The sequence below is a fragment of the Megalops cyprinoides genome, chromosome 2 (genome assembly GCF_013368585.1).
Source record: "Megalops cyprinoides isolate fMegCyp1 chromosome 2, fMegCyp1.pri, whole genome shotgun sequence".
Taxonomy (NCBI): Eukaryota; Metazoa; Chordata; class Actinopteri; order Elopiformes; family Megalopidae; genus Megalops; species Megalops cyprinoides.
This window is the reverse complement of record NC_050584.1, coordinates 49713213-49733283: the sequence shown is the minus strand read 5'-3', so window position 1 is coordinate 49733283 and position 20071 is coordinate 49713213. Positions and strand designations below refer to the sequence as shown.

Here is a 20071-nt window from a genome sequence, read left to right as displayed (position 1 = left end):
GTAAGTACATCTTTTAAACTCTAAAGATGGGCAACTCTAATGCCTGAAGTATCATCAATCTCAGGAGTAATCCCTGGTGTTCAGAGACATTATTTTTGACAAAACAAAAAAAAACAATTACTCGTTTTCACTTTGGATAAGGTTGTACTCACAAAAGGAGTTTAATTTGCGTCATAAGATTTAGAAGTTAATCTGTGAACTCCCATCCTATTGTCGTTAATGAGTACAAAAACCATTCATCAAGTCAGTTGTAGTCACTTTGATGTGTAATGTTTGGTAATACTATCAGGTATCTCCATTTGTGTTGTGATGCCAGTTCCTTGGACATATTTTCTGATAATCTGCAGATTATTAGATTAATGCACCCATGACATAAAGATTTGTGCAGCTGTACAGTTCAGTCTGTGAATAAGTGACATTTGTTGAAAGAGACTATGTATGACTGATGATCTTGTATATGCAAATGAAGGGAAATACTTCCTGTCCAGAATCTGAATGAGAAAGCAATTTCTGAATCAAAGCAGACTTATTGCAACTCTGTCAACATGAAACTGTTGTCTTATGTCTTTCTGCTGTATAACCTTACTTACATGTTTCACCATTCTTAAGTACTGTTAAGAACTTCATAGGAAATTCTTTACTACTCTATTTGTCCACCCAGTGCCAGCCAGAAGCAGATGGGCTCCCCCTCTGACCCAGGTTCTGCTCAAGCTTTGTTTCTATTAGTCAGGGAGTTTTTCCTTGCCACTGGCGCCTTTGGCTTGCTCTGAGGGGGTATCAGGCCTGGAATACCGATGTAAAGCTGCTTTGTGACAGCTCATGTTGTAAAAAGCGCTATATAAATAAACTGAATTGAAACTGAAATTGAAATTGATGTCTAATATGCCATGGAAATTGATGATAGGAGTCCGTTGTAATTATAGGTGGATATGTGAATACATCTTCATACAAGACAATCTTATAATAATTGTTTTGACTCACCCTTGATAGTTATAATTCAAACTACTGCCAAATGCATACAGCAGGCAGGCAAAAGCCCTGCACCGAACAGCTGTTTTTATAAATATGAATACGTTCTGTCGTCAGTAACAACCTGGATGTTGCTTTAGTCTGAGATGTTGTCTAGAAATGGAAAACATTTTCAGTCTAATGAGGCTCAGTCTGTGATTAAATGTCGAAAGCCATTAAGAGAATGAAAAACAAAGCAGCTACATGTTACTGGAAGCTAAGGCTCATATCCAAGCCCTAGATTCAATATAACCACAGTCTGCTTTGTCCTTCATTTATCTGGAAATACAAGTTTTGTTGTTGCTGAAATTAATGAAAAAATGCGTGAGAAACAAAAGAACAAAACACTTGTTTGATTTAATCATTAAAGTTAATGACAAGGTGCTGAGGGGTTGGATTGAACCTCGGCCCAAATTGGACTGAGATTCAAACTAGAAAACATTACAGAATTAAATTTTCTTCCATAGCCAACCACTTATCTAAAAGGGCTGAAAGTATGAGGCAATGTGAAAGTCACATTTCTTTTAGATGCAGTGTGTTTAATGAAACACCATTCTCACATCAGAGGTATTAATGTGTCAGAATTACAAACATTTTTGCTAATTCAAAAGTATCCTGCTTGATAGTGGCACGCAAAGGAAATTTCAGTTAAGCTGGCAGATGCGTTTGAAGTTTCCATCAGATATCCCTTCAGCACCACCATCCTTAAACAGCAATGTGATGATTTGTAGTGCCAATTTGAGGGTCTTTGCGGGTCTGGTTGTCCCCTTTAATGTAGAACATTCTCACCCAAAATCCTTGGGCTATTTTTAGCAAGGCTTGTTATATAACATTCCCACTTCTGGCAAACAAAGGTAAAAGTTCACAGGGAATTCTTTTCTCTTCGCTGGGGGTGGTTGTTGCTAACAGTCAGTGGGAGATAAATTACATCGGTGGACAAAGGCTTTTAGATGCACTACAGCTCTACAGAACTTATAAATTCCAACTGATGTGATAAGATCCCAGCTGGAGGCACAGGCCGCCATAAAACCTTTTGAGAAAGCTGTATAAGGTGATTGATTTAGTAATGTTATGGTGGAGTTTGGCAAAGGAGTTGCTTCTAAATTTTCCTACTGGCTAAAGTCCTTTATTCTGAGTACGGTTCTAGTGAGACTTGGGCTGCTGACATCATGGGTGCGGAATCTGGTCCCGTGGAGCTTGCGGCCCTATTGCTTAGGAGGCACGGCTCTGCAGAGAAGTATTCCTTCTTGGAAGGGTCTTAGGAAAACACTCGTTTTTGTCTGGAAAACCTCCATGAAATGACACATTGTTTCATGAGGGGTTTTTTAATGTTATAACATTTCTTTTGCTTTTTTATAAGACATTTGAAAACTCTACCACAGATTAAATGTTTGTGTTAACCGCTTACGTTTTGGAAGAAGACTTTCACAATCCCTTTAAGGAGGTCTTTATATCACTAAAGCTTGTCATTTAAACATAAACTACAATAGGACATTACATAACCTTGTGGAGTGTGACACATCCTCTAATAATAGCTAAAAGCAACACATATTACTGGTTCACATCTGCATTGTGGTGAAGACATGACCATTGTTCAGTGCAGCTGCTGAAGAAAGTGAGGTCACTGTTTGTTATCTTTCTCCAGGTCTTTGAGAAGCTGAAGGACCACATGCTGATCCCTGTCTCCAACTCAGAGAAGGTGAAAGTAGACGGTGCTCTCACCTGCTGCTCAGTGCTTATTAACAAGAGGATGGAGATCTGACCGTGCTTAAGGAGTTCAGAGGATTGGCTGCCCACATGGCAGTTAGGCACAACACCTGACTCCAGGTGCTTTCTGCCTCCAACACCCAATCCAGGATCAGATCACTAAAACCCAAGTTGGAACCCAAACCATTGTACAAAATAAAAAAATAAAACTGATCTAGGGTCAGTGTTTATGGGCAGAATCTAACTACCTGAGTGTAACCCTTTTTGTCAGTCTCTGTGCTACTGGTTAATGTTTACAATCTTTACAACAATCACCTATACCTTATGGGGCGTAGAGTGGTTGGTTCAAATCAATTGGTACTGAAAGCCTCATCTAGATGCATAGTGTATTTAGGCCACTGAGATCACAATGCTTGAAAAAAGGCTCATTTGCAAAACTAAATTTAGCTACTGATAAACAATATATTTCTAATTATTTATTTTGTAGATTCAATTTCTTAAATCTTCTCTGAATTGTGAGTACGAAATATTCTTAGGTAAAATTTGTAATGAAAAAAATTGATATTTTGTTTTAGTACACATTTTGTGATATGTTTATGAAGTAATTAGGACAGGCGGTCTTTAGAAGATATCCAGCTTGCTGACAGATCATTGGAATATTACTGAACTGTTACCAAGACCTGAGGTACATCTTTGTTTTTTTGATTGTTGAATGATTTCAAGCTGTGATTTGGTGCTAGAAATTCTATCCAGCTGATTACGGATGTCTTTGTGTTCATCCATGACTATCTCCCCCCATCCTAGAAGTTTATTGTCAATGTCTTGTGTTGATTTTCTGTAACCAAACTGTGCCTCTGCATGTATCGACCACAGCCCTGCCCTGTGATCAGAGCTGGTTGATGGGTATGTCATCATTTATATAGATAATTATTACTCAAGGCTTAATGTTTGTCTTTTCCTTTTCAATAGAAGTATATTCTCCCTGTGGACATGGAAATAGGGGATTCATGCATAGTATACATTGTGATAATATACTGCACTGTGTGTATGAGCTGGAATCATGGCATGGCTCCATGATGCCTACACTTTTGTAGACTCTTGTACTCCTGCGCTGAAGAAGGGAGAGTTAATGAGAGTATTCAGTTATAGAAGTAACACCCATGGAGAGGTGCATTTCCATCTGATTTCAGTCTCCTATTTAGTATTATTTACATCCCGTTCTGTGTTGTTAATAAAGATTCTGAAAGCTGCCAACAGACATTTTCCCAAGTGTTTTCAATGGTGTCATCAGTTATCAAATGAACGACTAGGCAGTGGTACACATATATTAGGTATATTTCCCTTGAACAGATGGACCTGGAGCTTTGACTAAGAACAAACAAACAAATGAACTTTTCCATATTTATCATATTTGGTACTCAATTTGATATAAAAGAAATGTGTTTTATTAAATAATATGATCCCATGATGAAAGACTTGAACTGCTCCAGCCGCTATAATATCTCCCCCATAGCTGCTTCAGGATGACTGAATTGTGATGAAACATGGAAAGAATTCTTCTGGAAGAGCAGCTTGTTAGCCCATAAACACTATCTTCCTTCTTTTCCCATTGCACATATTGCTTGTGTAATTTATGACAAATGATATCATATAGTCTGGCGTAAGAACAAGATGACCAGCTGTAAAAAAGTGTCATTTGTGACACAAGCACTAGATTTTACTGGAGCTGTTTGGCAGAGAGAGTGATGACACCACAGTTGCTGTGTATCCAGTGGCTAGCTCATTCCGTGGAGTACGGTGCAGATGTTGGGCTTTTCGTCACAGAACATTCAGTCATTATTCTGGCTCACCAGACTATGGACTGAGGGCACCCCTGTTCTTGCTCTTGTGATCTGTCAGTTAAAATTAATTACTTAAATTCCATCCTTCACACTTTTTGTATAATTCTATTTTCATTGGAAAGGACTGCTTTATTAATATGATTCAGTTAAAGGGTTCCTTTTAAACATGTATGCCTTGTGTATGTAGCATCCAGATACTGTTTATTTCTAAGATATGAGATTGTCTTTAATTACTGTGTATTGTTAAAACTGATATACTTAAATTTGTTTAACTACTGTACATGTGTTTTTAATTTGTGATGTAATCTGTTCAGGTCTCCCCTCAGGTTCTGTTTTTTTCTTGAAGGTTTTGTTTATGTTATGTGCCAAATCTTGTGTTCCCACTTAGCTGTCAGTTCTGCTCTGCTCTTAATTATCATATTTGAGTATTGCATTCCTTTTGACAAATAAAGTGTCAATCTAACATCATCAGATCAGTTGTCATTTAATTACACCATTATCAAAGATGCATTATAAGTCTCATAGGACTATATTCAAGTTGTACTTTTCATCTTTTAACGTGGTTGAAAAGATTTAATGTATTTTCAATATCAATATGCAGTACGTGGCACACAAAAATGTCTTATACCTTGAGGAGTACCACCCATATAATTGGTAGCATGGCTCCATCTAGTGGCTATATTTAGTGCAAACACATCAAATGAGACAAATAATTCATAGTTCAGGTCATAAAAATGCGGGAGGATGTGTCCCTGCTATGTTAAAAAAACTGACAAAAGGTGAAACGTACGCATGATACAAAAGGGGATGCAATAAGAAAGTCCAGCAAAGGAAAGCACATTATGATTTCATACACTGGTGAGACAGTATGGTCAGTACAGTCACATATCATTTGACACATAATGTATATTTATCTACCATGTGTATAATAACAACTAAACTAACATGCATTTTAAAGTATGATCAACAGGCACTCCCCTTATTTGGTGTCTTCAGTGAACCTAAACCACTTTGCTTTTAATGACAACACTTTGCTCTAAATAATGGCTGCCACAATAACAGCATTGAACCAAGCAGACATCAGGTGATTGTGTGTAGCAAAGATAAAGACCTAGACCCTCCATATAAGAAAGCAGCACTGAGGGAGAACTAATACCCAGGGTACAATTTCCACCACTGGGGTGTTGCCAGGAAACGTATCATTAATACATTAATGAAGTGGTTAGATGTCACACAATCATATACACCGGTATGTGAAGCAAACAGAACTCTACACTCATAGACTCAAATGAATCTAAAAACCTAAGAAAAAAGATGACTGAAAAAAAATTCAAAGGAGCCCCATTTGGAACACAATCAACAAGGTAGCTATGTAAAATAATATTTATAATTCCATTATTTTTGGCAGTAGTGTTTGTGGAAATAGGGATGTAATAGTTTAGATTTAATCAGTTACTGGTGATAAAAAAGATGATGCTCTGGATGTAAATGAATAAATGTAAAATAATGAATGAATAAATGTAAAATACCATTTACATTTTTATAGTTTAAAGTTGGTATTCAGTAAACATTAGCCATCCACCAGAAAATACAGAATTGTACTCTCATAACATACACAGAAATACTCTATTGGCTATCAGTTTACTGGCATAATGAGATATTTGAAATGTTTCCTTTCAAACAGGTTTGATGTGTCTGGTGTCTACCCTACCTTGAAAAAGATAGGAACCTACACAGAGATTCCATACTGCAAGACAAGGACCAGTGAACTGGTATAGAAAATGAAGATAGCATTTGGTGGTTATTCTTTACTTTGCAAATGACATTCGTTATTAGCAGTTATTTCCCCACCCTGTTCTTTCTCTACAAGCCATGTGTTCATACAACTAATTTTATATTATAATTTGTGTGTGTGTGTGTGTGTGTGTGTATCATGGTATGTATGAATATATGAGTCATTTTGGCATGTTTTTTCAGTTCTTCATTGGAGGTTATCAGTGTGGCCCTCTTGACATCAAACCACAATAATACTGGCTCAGATAAGTGGGTGGTGAGAGCAGATGACTGATGATAGTACAGCGAGGGTGTTGCAAAGTCATCCATATCATGTGACTGATGAGTCAATGTTATACAACAGGAGAGAAATCTGGGACCAGGCAGGTACAATGTGGACACCAGTGACTTCAGCACGAGAGTCTTACAGGAGCAGACAAAAGGACCAGGCTGGAAGAGGGCACAGGAGGTTGCATGGCTGGCACAGCTGCCCCATATTCTGTATAAAGATACTTGGGAGCACAAGCGCTTCCTGGTGAGACAGAATGAAAGTCAGCACTCATCTTTATGTGGACATATAACAAAATCTCCTGAGGTCAATAATGCTGTTTCAGTAGTTACCTGAAAGAACTCACTTCTGCCATAGAAAACCAAAGTCGGGCCTGGAAGCTACAAGAGCTATGACTTCATTGAGCTCCTGGAGAAGAAGCCACAAAGCGTGAGAGGGGTGTGCAACAGCAGAGAGGAGAGATTCAAACACCTCTATTCACAGGTGCAAAACATCACCCGCAGAGACAGACCAATATAGCTACACCTGTGTGGCAATCAATTTAACCTATCATAAACAATCATATAATAATACAGTAATAGTAGTAGGTTAATAGTAATAGTAATATTATAATAATGGTATGCTATTCTTGAAAACAAACTGGTATGGCACGGTACTTACGAAAATACTTTGTGGATGTAATAAATATGACATAACTGCATGATAAATGGGGAAAAAGTGTGATGTACAATCTGTGGCTCCATTGGTATGATGTAAAATTTAGCATAGCTGCCGATGCATTTCAGGAGTGGACTCCAGGCCCTGGGAGTTATGGGAAAGGGGGTGTTCCTTCAGCCCTGCTGGACGAAAAGAGGACACAGTCAACAGGAACTTGTCCCACAATGGATTTTACCCCAAGGGTAGAGCGATTTCCATGGACCAAAGTGGTGAGCACATTATCTGTGAATTTACTATTTATAATTGATAAATTTCTGTTTGTATGTATTCATGTGAATTAGCTGTAATTTCAACATCCATTTAAAATCAGCTAAACATACAGGTTGGTCTGTAGACTAACAGGCAAATGATCTAACATGTGTTAGCTCCTGCCCAGTGTCCTGTCTAACAGATATTTCTCAGCAAAGGAACTCTGCAAATGTGGTTTGGTAGGGCTTGACTATCTATCACAGGGGTAATTAGTATGTAGTGTGTGTGTATATATGCAGGACTGTGGTTTAGGTCCGGGCACCTACAACCTGAAGAGCTCAACTGACCTACTCCTCAGTCGCTGTGTTAGTAAAAAGGGGCCCTACGAAATGTTCACAGGCCGCCGTGACAAATCCATCTCCAGTGGACACTCTGTTGCACCGGTAATCGCATAACATGTGTGTGTGTGTACATGTGCGTGTGTATACATGTAGGTGGGGGTCGGGGGGAGAGGGGGTAAGACATTTCTTTCAATTAGACTGCCATACCTCTTCACAGTTTGCTTTTAACATTTATTATACATAATTATTTTTGTAGTAATGTACACAAGTAGGTAATTGCTTATTATTTGTTGTCTGTTTTTTTTAACAGAAAAGACTGAGTTTGGACTCTTGGGAGAAGACCAAGCATTTCAGTTCATTTGTAGAGGACCTGGAGAGACCGGAGAAGAGGAAGCAGGGGCTCTTCAGCAAGATGCAGCAGTATCCTGTGTGTCCAACAGAAAGGATCTATCACAGTACCCTGGCCCAGTGCCCGCGTCCAGCGGTCAGTACTCCTCTCACTAACACTACCCTTTCCTAGTGGTTAGTAATCCGCAGACAGAAAATGACAGTATAATCACTTTAAATGTGGAAAAATGTAGTCTTGTTTTGTTTATGAGCACTAGAAGAGAGTCCCATAGTGGAGTCTGTGCTGTGGCTTTGCTGTAAGTGCATGGCACTGAATGACTCGTTCACAAGTTGATTGGACTGTCAGTATCATGATGGAGAATTTAAACTTTATACTGATGGTTCATTTTGTATATATTATTGCTATGGTCATACTGAACCATGAAGCATGCTCAGTGAAATTGGTGAAAATATTCACAGTAAAATTAATCAGTAATTATAAAAAAATACTTTATAATAACTTTAATAAAGTAGAATAACCATAATAGCCATGACATTAAATTTACTGAACAGTATACAAGACTAATTGACCTAACTGCACCTAGTAAGAAGGCTATGTTTTATGACATTGTGACATGGTTAAAATCAATGAATGATTAAAACTTGAATGGTATTATATCAACAGTTGGATTGGACAAGATAAACTGTACTGGCAGAAAAATGTATCCTCCTATTCTGCTTTCCATTCTAGCACTATTTATATGAGGGTGCTTGGGGTATACAAATCAAACATCTAGTCTACAGAAGAGCTGTTTTAACCCCCATGTCACTATGTGCAGAATGAAATAAAACTGGAAATTAAGAAATCTGACTGAGCCATCCAAAACAAGCAGTTTAGTTTCAAATGGGAGACATCAATACCTCACACTGCATTGACGATCTGAACTATTCTATACCAGTGACTGCTGTCCACAGATCAGTGTGTTATGTGCACACCTGAGCTTCATAGTGCCCTCAACACATTGCTTGAGTTGAACATTGTTTTTTCTTCCTCTCAAATTATGTTCACTCACAGACCTCCCCTGGCCCTGGGTGGTACAATGTTTCCTCCTTATCTGGAGTGGTGAACCAGGACCCGCCACCCTTCCTCTCCTCTGAGCCTCGTTTCAGCGAGAGGACAGAGAAACTGAAGGACAGCAACCACAATCAAGTGAGTGACACAGCTTCCACATGTATTCTCAGAACACTGGTGGAGGCACATTGGACAGTACACAGAAAATCCAGGAGACTGAATCTGTTGTATTGATTGTGGATTTTGCTTCCAGTGCACGGTGGGTCCAGGATCTTACAATACTTCTGACAAAGCCCAGAGCACAACTTTGCACAGTTACCATTCTGCTTTCAACTCCCGCACCCAGAGATACCTACACAGCCTACAGAGAGACAAGTACAACCAGTAAGATTGACACACCTGTTCTCTTATCTAACAAATGGCTTCAATAATACAATAAAACTGAACAATATAACAATAACATAGAACAATACCTATTATAAAAACTAGTTATTTAATTAAAGGTTATGAGCAAAGGCAGAAATTTAATTGTACAAATAGTACATGTAGAGGGCAAAATAAATTCTCTCTCTTGATATAAGTTTTAGGCTGTGACATAATACACCTCTATGAAAATATATTTATATGAAAAAGTGTTCTCTTTGTCCATATGTTGCGTACAGTGTGCAAGACCTATTTAAGCTTACAGAGTAACACCTATTGATAGGATACCTTTTGGCACGTATCTGTAAGGAAGCCATGAAATCGATGCCTGTTGAGTCAGACAACATTTTGTGTTTATTTTTCAGGGAGAGGCTGCGACCAAGTAACATTCCCGCAGACACAAAATCTTACCTTGAGTCCCCAAATACACCTATCAACTGAGATACTTCGGGAGCAGTGTCGGAGAAGACGTCGGAGCAACTTTGACTTCATTATTCTCGTCTACTCCAAGCCCAAATCAATGTTACTTAATAAAAATGTAATTCAATTCATTTAAGTTTTTAAACAATCGCTACAACTGTCATTAGGGTTTGTCGTTTTAATTATTAAATGCAGATAATTCACGAGGAGTAACGGTCGAAGGAAAAAAAGCTTTTTGGCCTAGACGCGTTACCATCCAAAGTTACGACTGAGGGTCATGTTTTGTATCTAAGATACATGATAGTCATCCTGAGGCTCATTGCACAGGCGCACTGCAGTTACGAGGGTGATCTCTCCCTAGCGTTTAGTGTTTAAATCTTCTTTAAAATTATGAATGTATCGAAGCGTATTTTCTTTATGTGCGCCATAATGTTGTTAACTTAGTCAAAAAGCATTACTCGAATAATCCGAAGGACCCATAGATTATTTGCTTATCCTGAAAATATGTCGACCTGTGACATCAAAATAAGACGTCCGGAAGGATGTGACGTAGTTGTATCTCATTTTACGCTCCACGCTTGTAAAATGGAGTGACGGTGTAAACATTATCGAACTGTGGATAATTGGGTCTAACGTTGATCTGACGTTTCGTCCTATAGTAATTCATTCAGTCTCGGTATGGCTGAAAAGAAGAAACGCGATTCTCTTCATTACTTTATGAGTTACGATGATCTGAGCGGCAGCAGTGATAGCAGCAGCAGCAGTGATTCAGAAGAGGAAGGCCAAGCTTCATCCAAGAAGAAAGGAGAGCCTAGCTCAAATGCCTCTGAACAGAGTAAAGAAGCTGCATCTCAACAAGCGACCAAAAGAGCTGCAAGTGGATGTCCTCTACCTAAACCCGATGAACTCTTTAAATCTGTTTCCAAACCATCGTTCTTATATAACCCACTGAATAAACACATCGACTGGGAAAGTCGTACTGTGAAAGCTCCCGAGGAGGTAAACCCACCGCTGCATTGTCACCAGGGACATGGAAAGCGAGAATGCTAACTAGCCAGCTAGTTAGAGTGTCAGTTTTAGCCAAACTGCTATCTCTGTTACCTTGCTAGCTAACTATGCTAGCTATCAAGCTAAACGGCTAGAGTCTAGAGATGATGGAAACAAGCCAGCGAGCTAATAGTTATAGTTCGTCTATGTGGTCAATTCAGTTGTTGACTCATGGTTGATAATGTGTTGGTATCTGAGACAGAAAGATAGCAACTAACTGAACATTGTTGTCGATAGCGGACGTTAGCTAATTTACGAACGTGTGTGTTTCAAATGTGTCATGCTTTCAGATACACCAAATATTTATACAGCTTATTATTCTGAATATCAGGCAGTGTCTATGGATTCATACACTGCAGTGTCGATTTGCAAATTAATCTTGACATGGTTGTCTTCATTCATTATCATGTTTGTAGTGTGAATGTTTCGAATAATTAAATGTTATTTGGCCGTTTTCAGTTTTTGTGCGATTCCTGCTGGTTGATAACTTCACTTAAGTCCTCGTCACTAAATCGTCTTGAAAACCTTTAATGGAAATTAAAAGTGAAAACATTGGAGGCATTTGAACGGTTATAATTTTTCCAACATAGTAGAAGTAGATGATTTTAGCGCAAATGCTGCAACCATGCCTCCCATCCCCACCCCCCCCTTTCCCTCCACACACACTCACACACTAGCTTCCGTACCATCCCCTGTTCACATGATGATTAGTAACGAAGATAATAGCTGTAATCAGTTAGTCAGTCACTTAACATGGCCAAATATGAGATGCTAGTCCACTGTATGCATTTTATTGTGTCATGTCAAATTGAACTGTTCCCCCTGCAGCCAGCGAAGGAATTCAAAGTTTGGAAGACCAATGCCGTGCCACCACCACAGACGTATGCTGTGGAAAAGAAGACTGCTCCCCCAGGAATGGACATGGCCATAAAATGGTCCAACATCTATGAGGACAATGGAGATGATGCACCACAGCCTGTTGGGGGAAGTGCACACTTCCTCCCAGATGAGGAGAAGCCCTCTGATTCAGGTTGCAAAACAATTTGATTTTTGTTCAGTTGTTGAATTGTTCAAGTAATAACAATATGGATGAAAGAGTTATGCAAATTTAAACATTTCTTAGCGAGCCTAAGTACCTGGTGTTGATTGGTGTTGATTTGAACTCTAAGTCTGCACACTCTGCCACTCTGCCATTCTTGCCACCTCATTATCTCAGGTCAGTGGTCAGGATTGCCATATAGACTGGTCACTGGGTGTCACTGGCCACCACTGATTTGAGACAATGGGAGAGAGTGCAGTTTATGATGCAGCACAATACTCCATATCCTTGATCGCTGTTAATTCTTGTCATGGACCGTGATTCTTTAACTTCATGGTTAGCAAGGATGTCTGGCCTTGCAAACTGGCTGCCAGGTCTTGAAGCTAGTAACAAGTGGGATAAGGTATCAAATAGGTTAGTGCATCAGGGGCCTTCAGTTACATTGTTGAGTGCTTTACACAGAAAAGTGGATATAGATTAGGTGCAACTGGTGCTAGTAATATTAAATAGCTAGCTATCTGATACATTAGAAAAATAATATAGTGACCCTCCATTTCTTGAACAAGTGAACAAGTATGGTTGCAGTGCTGAAGTTGTTTGTAAGCAGGTGCTTGCAATGAAGATTGGCATCTCATCTCATCCCCCATCTCACTAAACAGTCATCACTGTGGCAAACACTTCCTTGTTCCTGCCACCCTGTCTCCTGAGTTATGTCACATCTACAGAAGTGTCCCCATCCTTATTGTATTAGTATTAGGCCACAAACCCATTTGCTGTGTCAGGGCTGCAGGAAGTGAAAGTGGGACAATGTCACTAGGTAAATGAGGGAAGTTGCATGTCTGTTTGCTTGTCTGTTTGATACAGGATATGATGGGGAGAGACATTCTGATGCTTGTGCTTCTGTTATGTGTATGACAGAAGCATTGTATCACTTAGAAAAACTGAACTTGAGCATTTTAACGCAGGTTGGATATATCACATGTTTGTGTTGTTGTTTTCTGGTTTTTAAGCTCACAGCTCATCAACATCAGTTGAAGGTGTGGAACCCTCCTCTCCACTCCACAGGCATTTCTAACATACACCAGAGAATGGAACACTCTGATTCCATTAATTGACTTTTTAGATGTTACTGGCAGTTCAATATGAGCCATCAAATGGCTTAACATCAACAGGATGCATATCTCTTTTCTGAGGGTGCTGGTATTCTTAAATCTATTTTTAAATTACTTTAATGGATACATCCTATCAACAACAGGAAAAATACCGACTATAGCTTTAAACTGCACATTAATCAATAAAAGTAGACATCAGTGGGAGATAAGTAGTTAAAATGGATAAGACTTATGGGTACCATCAAATTACCTAATTTTAACTAAGTTAAAGGGTAATTTTTTTTTGTCTTATCACATAGTTTTCATATTAGAAAACATAAATCCGTGATGATTTTGCCACCATTTTACCAATGTACCATTTCTACAGGAGACACTTGTCTGACTCCTGCTGTTGTGGAAATATACAATGCATTTCATACTAAAGGCCCTTCTGCAGGACATCATGAATTTTTTTACTATCCATTTCCCGCAGACGAGGAGAAAGAGCCTACTTTGTCTGCAAAGAAAAGGAAAGTGGAAAGCTTTCAACAGAAGGAAAAGAGAAAGAGGGATCTGGGGCAGGCCACGTCAGACAAGAATTTTGTGGAGGAGGAAAAGAGGATCCTGCGACAGAGCCTAGAGTGAGGCCAGCGCAGGATCGGTGACTGTCAGCCTGACTGTCGGCGACTGCCCCTGCTCGCTCGGTGTGTCTGCGCACTCCCCTTGTGAATGCACCTCTTCTTGTTCTGGACTCGTTTGATAGATGTTTGAAGAAAAGGAAAACAAGTGTTTTTTTGTTTGTTTTAATAAAAATATGATATATTGTGTGTGTCAGATATATCTCCCTGGCAAGAGTGATTTTCAAAGCCACATTTTTCTTAATCTGACCAATTTCATGGAATATGCATTTAACATTATGTAATTCAGCAAGATTCCACTCAGAGGAGGGGGTGCTCCTAAAAATAATTCATCATAATTTGTAAAGTTATAGGATCAAAATGAGGAATTCTGCCTTGGCTTTGATCAGTTTTGCATTTATTTTAAAGCACCATGTTGAATATATTTTGAACAAAAATGTGCTTTAATTTGTATTTTTTTAAGACATTTTGAAGGTGCATATTAAGTGCAGCACACAATTGGAAACTGACAACCACTAGGGGGTGCCATTGATCTTTTATGTTGCACAACTGTTTCCATGACCATGAGAATGGGGCTTAAAGCAAGGTTTTAGGGAGATCTTAGGGAGAACCAAGCCAGCTTTGTATATTCTCAGGAGAGTAAATGAGTGCCCATGTTACATGAACGTATCACAGTACATTGTACCAGAGAGGCATTTAAATGTGGAAAGATGTAACGTACTGCATGTTGTGCAAATATCCTTTTCCTTAATTTCCAAAAAAGTTTCCAATAGAATATCAATTTTTCCTTTTTTCCCTAATTTAAGTATAAGCTTATACTGTACACACACATCACACATCATAGGTCTTTGTGTGTTATGAAGTTATGAAAAAATGTCTTGGGTAAAGACTTTATATGTGTGCTGTATAACTACTTAGCCTAATTATTGTGACACTTTATTTTACAGTCATGCTCAATAGAAACTTGTGTTTTATGTTGTTGCGATGCTTATTGGCTATTGTTTTCCCCTTATTAAGATGTGCAAGTCTTCTTCTTACCACCTGAAAACTTGTGATTGATAGCATCAGGTTTCCTCAAGTTTTTATATAATTAAACTGCTAGAATAAACAAGTCTAACAAAAACAGTTCAACTCCTGTATTCAGAGAAAAGCAAATCTTTTAATCAATAAAAACACAGACTGGTGTATAAGAAATATGCCTCAACAAACCTGACGGGCATAACAACACTGTGCAGTAAATGGAGCCGATATGATGGTATTTTGCAAAAAGTGTGCCTGTAACGGTTTCACGATCAGAGGAATTCCTGTACTATCTGTCATCGTCCCACTACATGAAATAGGTAAATATGTGTTTGATAACATTCCAGCCTACGGTATGTGTCTGGCCATGTCTGAAATGCTTATGTGGTCCAGCACAAAAGTCAGGATGATGTTATCGTAGATTTTCATACACAAATAAATGTTATTTCCTGGTTAAATGTCCTGGATATTGCCAGCATGTGCATTTGGTTATATAGATAGTGAGGTTAGGATTGGGATTCATTTCAGTGCTGTTAAATCTTAACAGAAATGTAAGGCCCAGATTTCAATCCAACAACAATGCATTTTGTTTTATTTAAGTACCAAAAAGGCAAGTCTTGCTGTTATTTCAGGACATTACAGCTTTTCAGACACTTAATTTCCATGCATTATTGAACTGTACAGCTGCAGTTTGTAAAAACAAATGTGTTACAATGGAAAAGTTAGTTTGTTCAATGAATTTGATGATCATATTTGGTCTTGAAATCTTCCCTATTTTGCTATTGCATTAATGTGGTGAATTGTATGTGTAAAGTACAATGCATAGAAAATGAGGACATTAAAGAGCACATTGAAAATCTCAAGCCATAGTACTTTCCTTTAGTATGGTAAGGCCATAAAGATACCACAATATTTTTAGACTGGTTAATCAGCAACGTGACTCCTGCTATCTAGCCTATTCTATATTTACATACTAAAGATGTTAAGTGCTGAGAAGGGGAGCTGTCACTGTGGATTGCTGGGAATGCTTGTGTGTGGTGTTGAGAGGTTTGTCAGCCATTCACACTCTCCCTGTTCCTTCAGCTGGGGGCAGATGTTTCCTAGAAGCAAACAGTTGGTTTTTACACCACCAGCACAGTGTGAAACAGATGTTTCCAGAACAGCTTCTTCCAGATATGGAGGTGTTTTAAAATCTGCTGGTCAATTCTTGAGTCTTGCAGTTACTCTAAATGTAGGATACCTTAAAAAGAAATGCACAGACAGGGTTTCTTTTATTTGTACTGATGATTACCACAATAAATGGTTTCCATTTCTCTGAAATTTGTTTGTGACCGGATTAGAGGCCTGAAGCTAAAAGAGCCAGGTAGAGGCACTACTACCACTAAAATGATGGACAAGAGTGAGGAGACGGCTAGTCTGACCTCACCAATGATAAATATGTCAACCACGTCTGTAGGTAAACCAGACTACAGATGAGGGACTGGTAGCTTGAGCCATAATGAGTGAGATATCTATCTGGCATTGTCTCAACAAGCTAAAGTGGCTAGAGCAGGTCAACAATTATGTTTGAGTCTTTAGATAATGCCTGACCTTGCAGAATGCTTTCTGTCTATGTGGACATAATGGATCCATTACTCTCTTTCCCTTTCCCCGCAGTCCATGTCTTAGCGCTAATAAAACTGAGTTTTTTTTCCTGCAGGTAGTACAAGTACATTCCTGAGTTTCCTGAATACAAGAAAAAGAATCCACGTCACATTGCAAGGAGCCAAAAATAAATTTAAGAAATATTAAACTGAGTGATAATCTGAAATACTCCAAATATACATTTTGGGGGTGAGTTGCTTCACTGGTGCACATTTTGAGATGTTTTGCCATCTAAATTTGTAAATCTGAAAACACCCCCTATTTGGGCTGAGAGGTTGTACAATGAAAGTGTCTGAAAAGCACAAAACTCAAAGAACCTTATTTAGGGTGCAGGTGACCAGCTCTGGAGTGTCTGGCTCTGTAGTAAAATATAAAAAAAAATCCTCAGCTTTTCTGATAGAGATCCGATTTAATTTATGTCCTGAGAGAGGGAGCATGTCATGGACATAAATTTTGTTGCTGGGTGCATTGAGAAGGGAAGGCCCATTAACTGAGGAGATTCAGTAAACAATGGGACTGATCAGGAGGCAAATGCAAACAGCTGCAGGGCTCTCTGCACACATTGAACGGCAAGGCCTGTTTGAATAGGAGCCAGGAAAATAGATGTTCTGCTCTTGCCATCACAAAGAGGAAAGTGAGAATCTCCTGTTCACATTGGGTTTTAAAAATCTGAGAAAAAATACGTTGTATTTTAACATATTAAACATATGTTAGTTTTTAGTTCCTGTTTATGTTTTTTTATGACTTACGTCTTTTATAATTTGTCCTTTCTATTTTCTTTAAACAGATATCACTCAGAAAAAACTCCCATCTGTTTTTTGATTTTTCTCTTCAAAGTATTAATTTGGTGGACTTTAATCTCTCACTTTGAGACTGTGAATGTAGTCTCCATCAATATGATATGAGACTATTGGAACAACTCAATGAGCAGTTCACATTCTAAAAGACTTAATTCTGCAATCTTGTTGGTTTGTTAGCTTATTATTTTCCTACACTACCTACTTGTTTTTCATAGATTCACATGAACATTTGACTGCACAGTTAGCTGTCCCTTAGTTGTTTAACTACTGCCAGTGAATTTGTATGCATGTGATAACAATAATTCAAGTCTGTAATGCATGTGAATATGTATATGTAGTAGCTGATGGCTGTCAAATGCATTATGTTTCAGGCTGAATTCTTCAGCCCTGGAGTGTAAGTGGCAACAGCACTCATTGTGAATATGATAATGAGAAAGGAGGCATTTCCGGGGCAGCTTCTCAGGTACAGGAAACGCCTCCATGTGCGCCGTGGCAACAGACAGAGAACTACAGAAGAACTGGTTGGGTGAGAATGTGCAGGGCGCAGCTGTAGACCAAACAGCATGTGAGGCTGTTTTTGCTTTTTTTCCCCCCCTATTTTCTCAAGGCCTGCAGGCTTTGACCTGTAAATAGATGCCCAGACAGGGCCTAATCTGCCACCCATGCACGCACAGGCGTCAGGTCTGCATAGCTCCTGAGCAATAACAGATGGTTATCTTTTTCTATTCATGCAGCATATCTTTTCAATCATTCCAAACATTGTACCTGATTTTACATTCAATGAATGAAGGAGAGAGAGGTTAAAAATCTAAGCAGCTCTGAATTACTTTGTGACAAACATGTTGTGTGTAGCAACATAGCAAGTGGTGGACATGAGAGTTGACATATCTCTTCTTTTCACTACCTGTAGGCAAGGAAAGCACAAATTCGCCCAATTTTCAAAACTGGCGTTAGACAGTTTTCAAAATTGTAAGCAAATTATCCACTTATTGTGCCTGTCCCATTTTATGACATGAGAAGTATTCTACTTGTCAGTTTCATTATTCATCAAATCAATGCTTAACTGGAATAGTGCACAAACTAAAAACATGTTTTTACTTGTTACACCCACTTATTTGAAAGAAGTTTTTGATTGAGCTTTCAAAATACAGTATGTTACAAAGGCTTACCCAATTGTCATTTCTTATTTTTGCATTAACTGTGTATACCCATCCCTCTTCTCTGACTGCTCAGGAGCATGCTCCAAGTCTACAAAACTGAGCTTGAAGTTGCTGAAAGGGATCAGTGATCAGTGCTCTGTTTTAATGAAACACATGCTGTCCATTATAACTACTGTGGCTGTTGGTTACATGTGTCCTCCACAGCAAGGTGTTGTGGTGTTGTTGTGATCATTGTTGTTAGTTGCAGTAACTACATAAGTAAATGAAATATTTTAATTTGCCAATTTATATAATTATACTAATAAACACAATGTCATATACAGTTTATTTAAACTAAATATGTGCCATATTTGCAAAGTTTTTATCATTTTGAATGTGTCTAATGCTGATGGAAAATTCTGAGGTAAAAGAAAAACAGTTCTGGGGAAAAGCCAACTGTCTATATTGTCTGTTGTAACTACTGTAGTGCTGAGTTTCAACATGGTAACATTGTTAGATTCTATTGACACTGACTAATGCCTTTTGCCTTTTTAATGATGGCTTGAATTTGTGGAGGGTTGTGGAGAATTGTACCAGTATTGAATGCCTAACTGTCCTGGATAAATAATGACAGCTGCTCCTGAGAGATACTCACTTGAGTACTATAACAAGTAGAAAATTAAATCCTGGAACAGAAAAGGTATGTCTGTATGATGCCTTTAAATCTTATTTGTAAGGCTTATTTACTTCAATAATGCAAGACATTCTGTAGAGGAGAGACGTTTAACATTTAACACTATGAAAATGTCATCCTTCATATGCTGAAATAAATAAAATTTAAATACAGGTACCCCTTTTCCTTACTTTCAGCACTTCTGTAGGCCCCAATTTGTCATTTTTCCATCCTTTGCCTGAGGTTGTTTTTCCTCTCTTTCCTGAAATACTTTCACAGCTTTCAGCAAAGGTGTTGATTTGAACAAAGATTGGAGGCTCTTCTCATTGGTCTGGGACTTTAATTAACATGCCTGGACAGAGAGATACAGAAAATTTGTACAAACATGTGCTTTCCAGAAAACTAACATTGACTAAAACAGGTCAAATATTATGGTCACTTAAGCTTTTCACCCATATACGTGTGATAAACTGACAAGCATAGGAACTAATGTTTTCTTTTTATGGTATATTTATTATTACTGTTAAAAGCATTCATTTCGTTTCATCTTAAGGATAGTAAAAATGTATATTGCTGTTGTCCATTTGAAAATGAAAGTAATTTTTAAAAGCATATTTGTTTGATTGTGATTTGTATACATAAAATTAGATGTACAGAGAGAACATTAAAATTGTTCAGAGCAATGCAATTATTTAAACCTACAGTATATTCTTAGCACCTTTTATATCAAATCCTGCTAAAGATCCACACAAATAGGCTTTAGAGACTTAAATCTATAATCTAAAACTAAAATCTAAAAATCTTAAATCTAATGAATCATGTGACCTTGGATTGATATAAGAAAACTTTAATTCTAGAGAATATTTTCACTTA

The 20071-nt window shown here is 38.2% G+C and overlaps 3 protein-coding genes across 5 annotated transcripts in view; all 3 read left to right on the top strand.

The window, feature by feature from the left end:
- Positions 1 to 3132, top strand: part of ddah1 (dimethylarginine dimethylaminohydrolase 1) — a 60944-nt gene extending 57812 nt beyond the window's left edge. For all 3 annotated transcript variants that reach the window (XM_036520902.1, XM_036520901.1, XM_036520900.1), the window contains one exon: positions 2654 to 3132. In XM_036520902.1, the coding sequence (XP_036376795.1) occupies positions 2654 to 2770 (117 nt within the window). In that variant the 3' untranslated portion in view covers positions 2771 to 3132. The remainder of the gene's footprint in view (positions 1 to 2653) is intronic.
- A 2738-nt stretch (positions 3133 to 5870) lies between these two features.
- Positions 5871 to 10128, top strand: LOC118771599 (lymphocyte expansion molecule-like). The gene is made up of 11 exons (XM_036519605.1): positions 5871 to 5920; positions 6241 to 6328; positions 6694 to 6864; positions 6976 to 7103; positions 7337 to 7544; positions 7727 to 7758; positions 7805 to 7967; positions 8176 to 8349; positions 9268 to 9402; positions 9518 to 9648; positions 10053 to 10128. The coding sequence occupies exons 1-11, from the start codon at positions 5871 to 5873 to the stop codon at positions 10126 to 10128; spliced, it is 1356 nt and encodes a 451-aa protein (XP_036375498.1).
- Positions 10129 to 10686: 558 nt separating this feature from the next.
- c2h1orf52 (chromosome 2 C1orf52 homolog) lies at positions 10687 to 15842 on the top strand. The gene is made up of 3 exons (XM_036521486.1): positions 10687 to 11106; positions 11983 to 12184; positions 13778 to 15842. Exons 1-3 carry the CDS (start codon positions 10786 to 10788, stop codon positions 13927 to 13929), a joined length of 675 nt encoding a protein of 224 aa, XP_036377379.1. The 5' UTR covers positions 10687 to 10785; the 3' UTR covers positions 13930 to 15842.
- The last annotated feature ends 4229 nt before the right edge of the window (positions 15843 to 20071 follow it).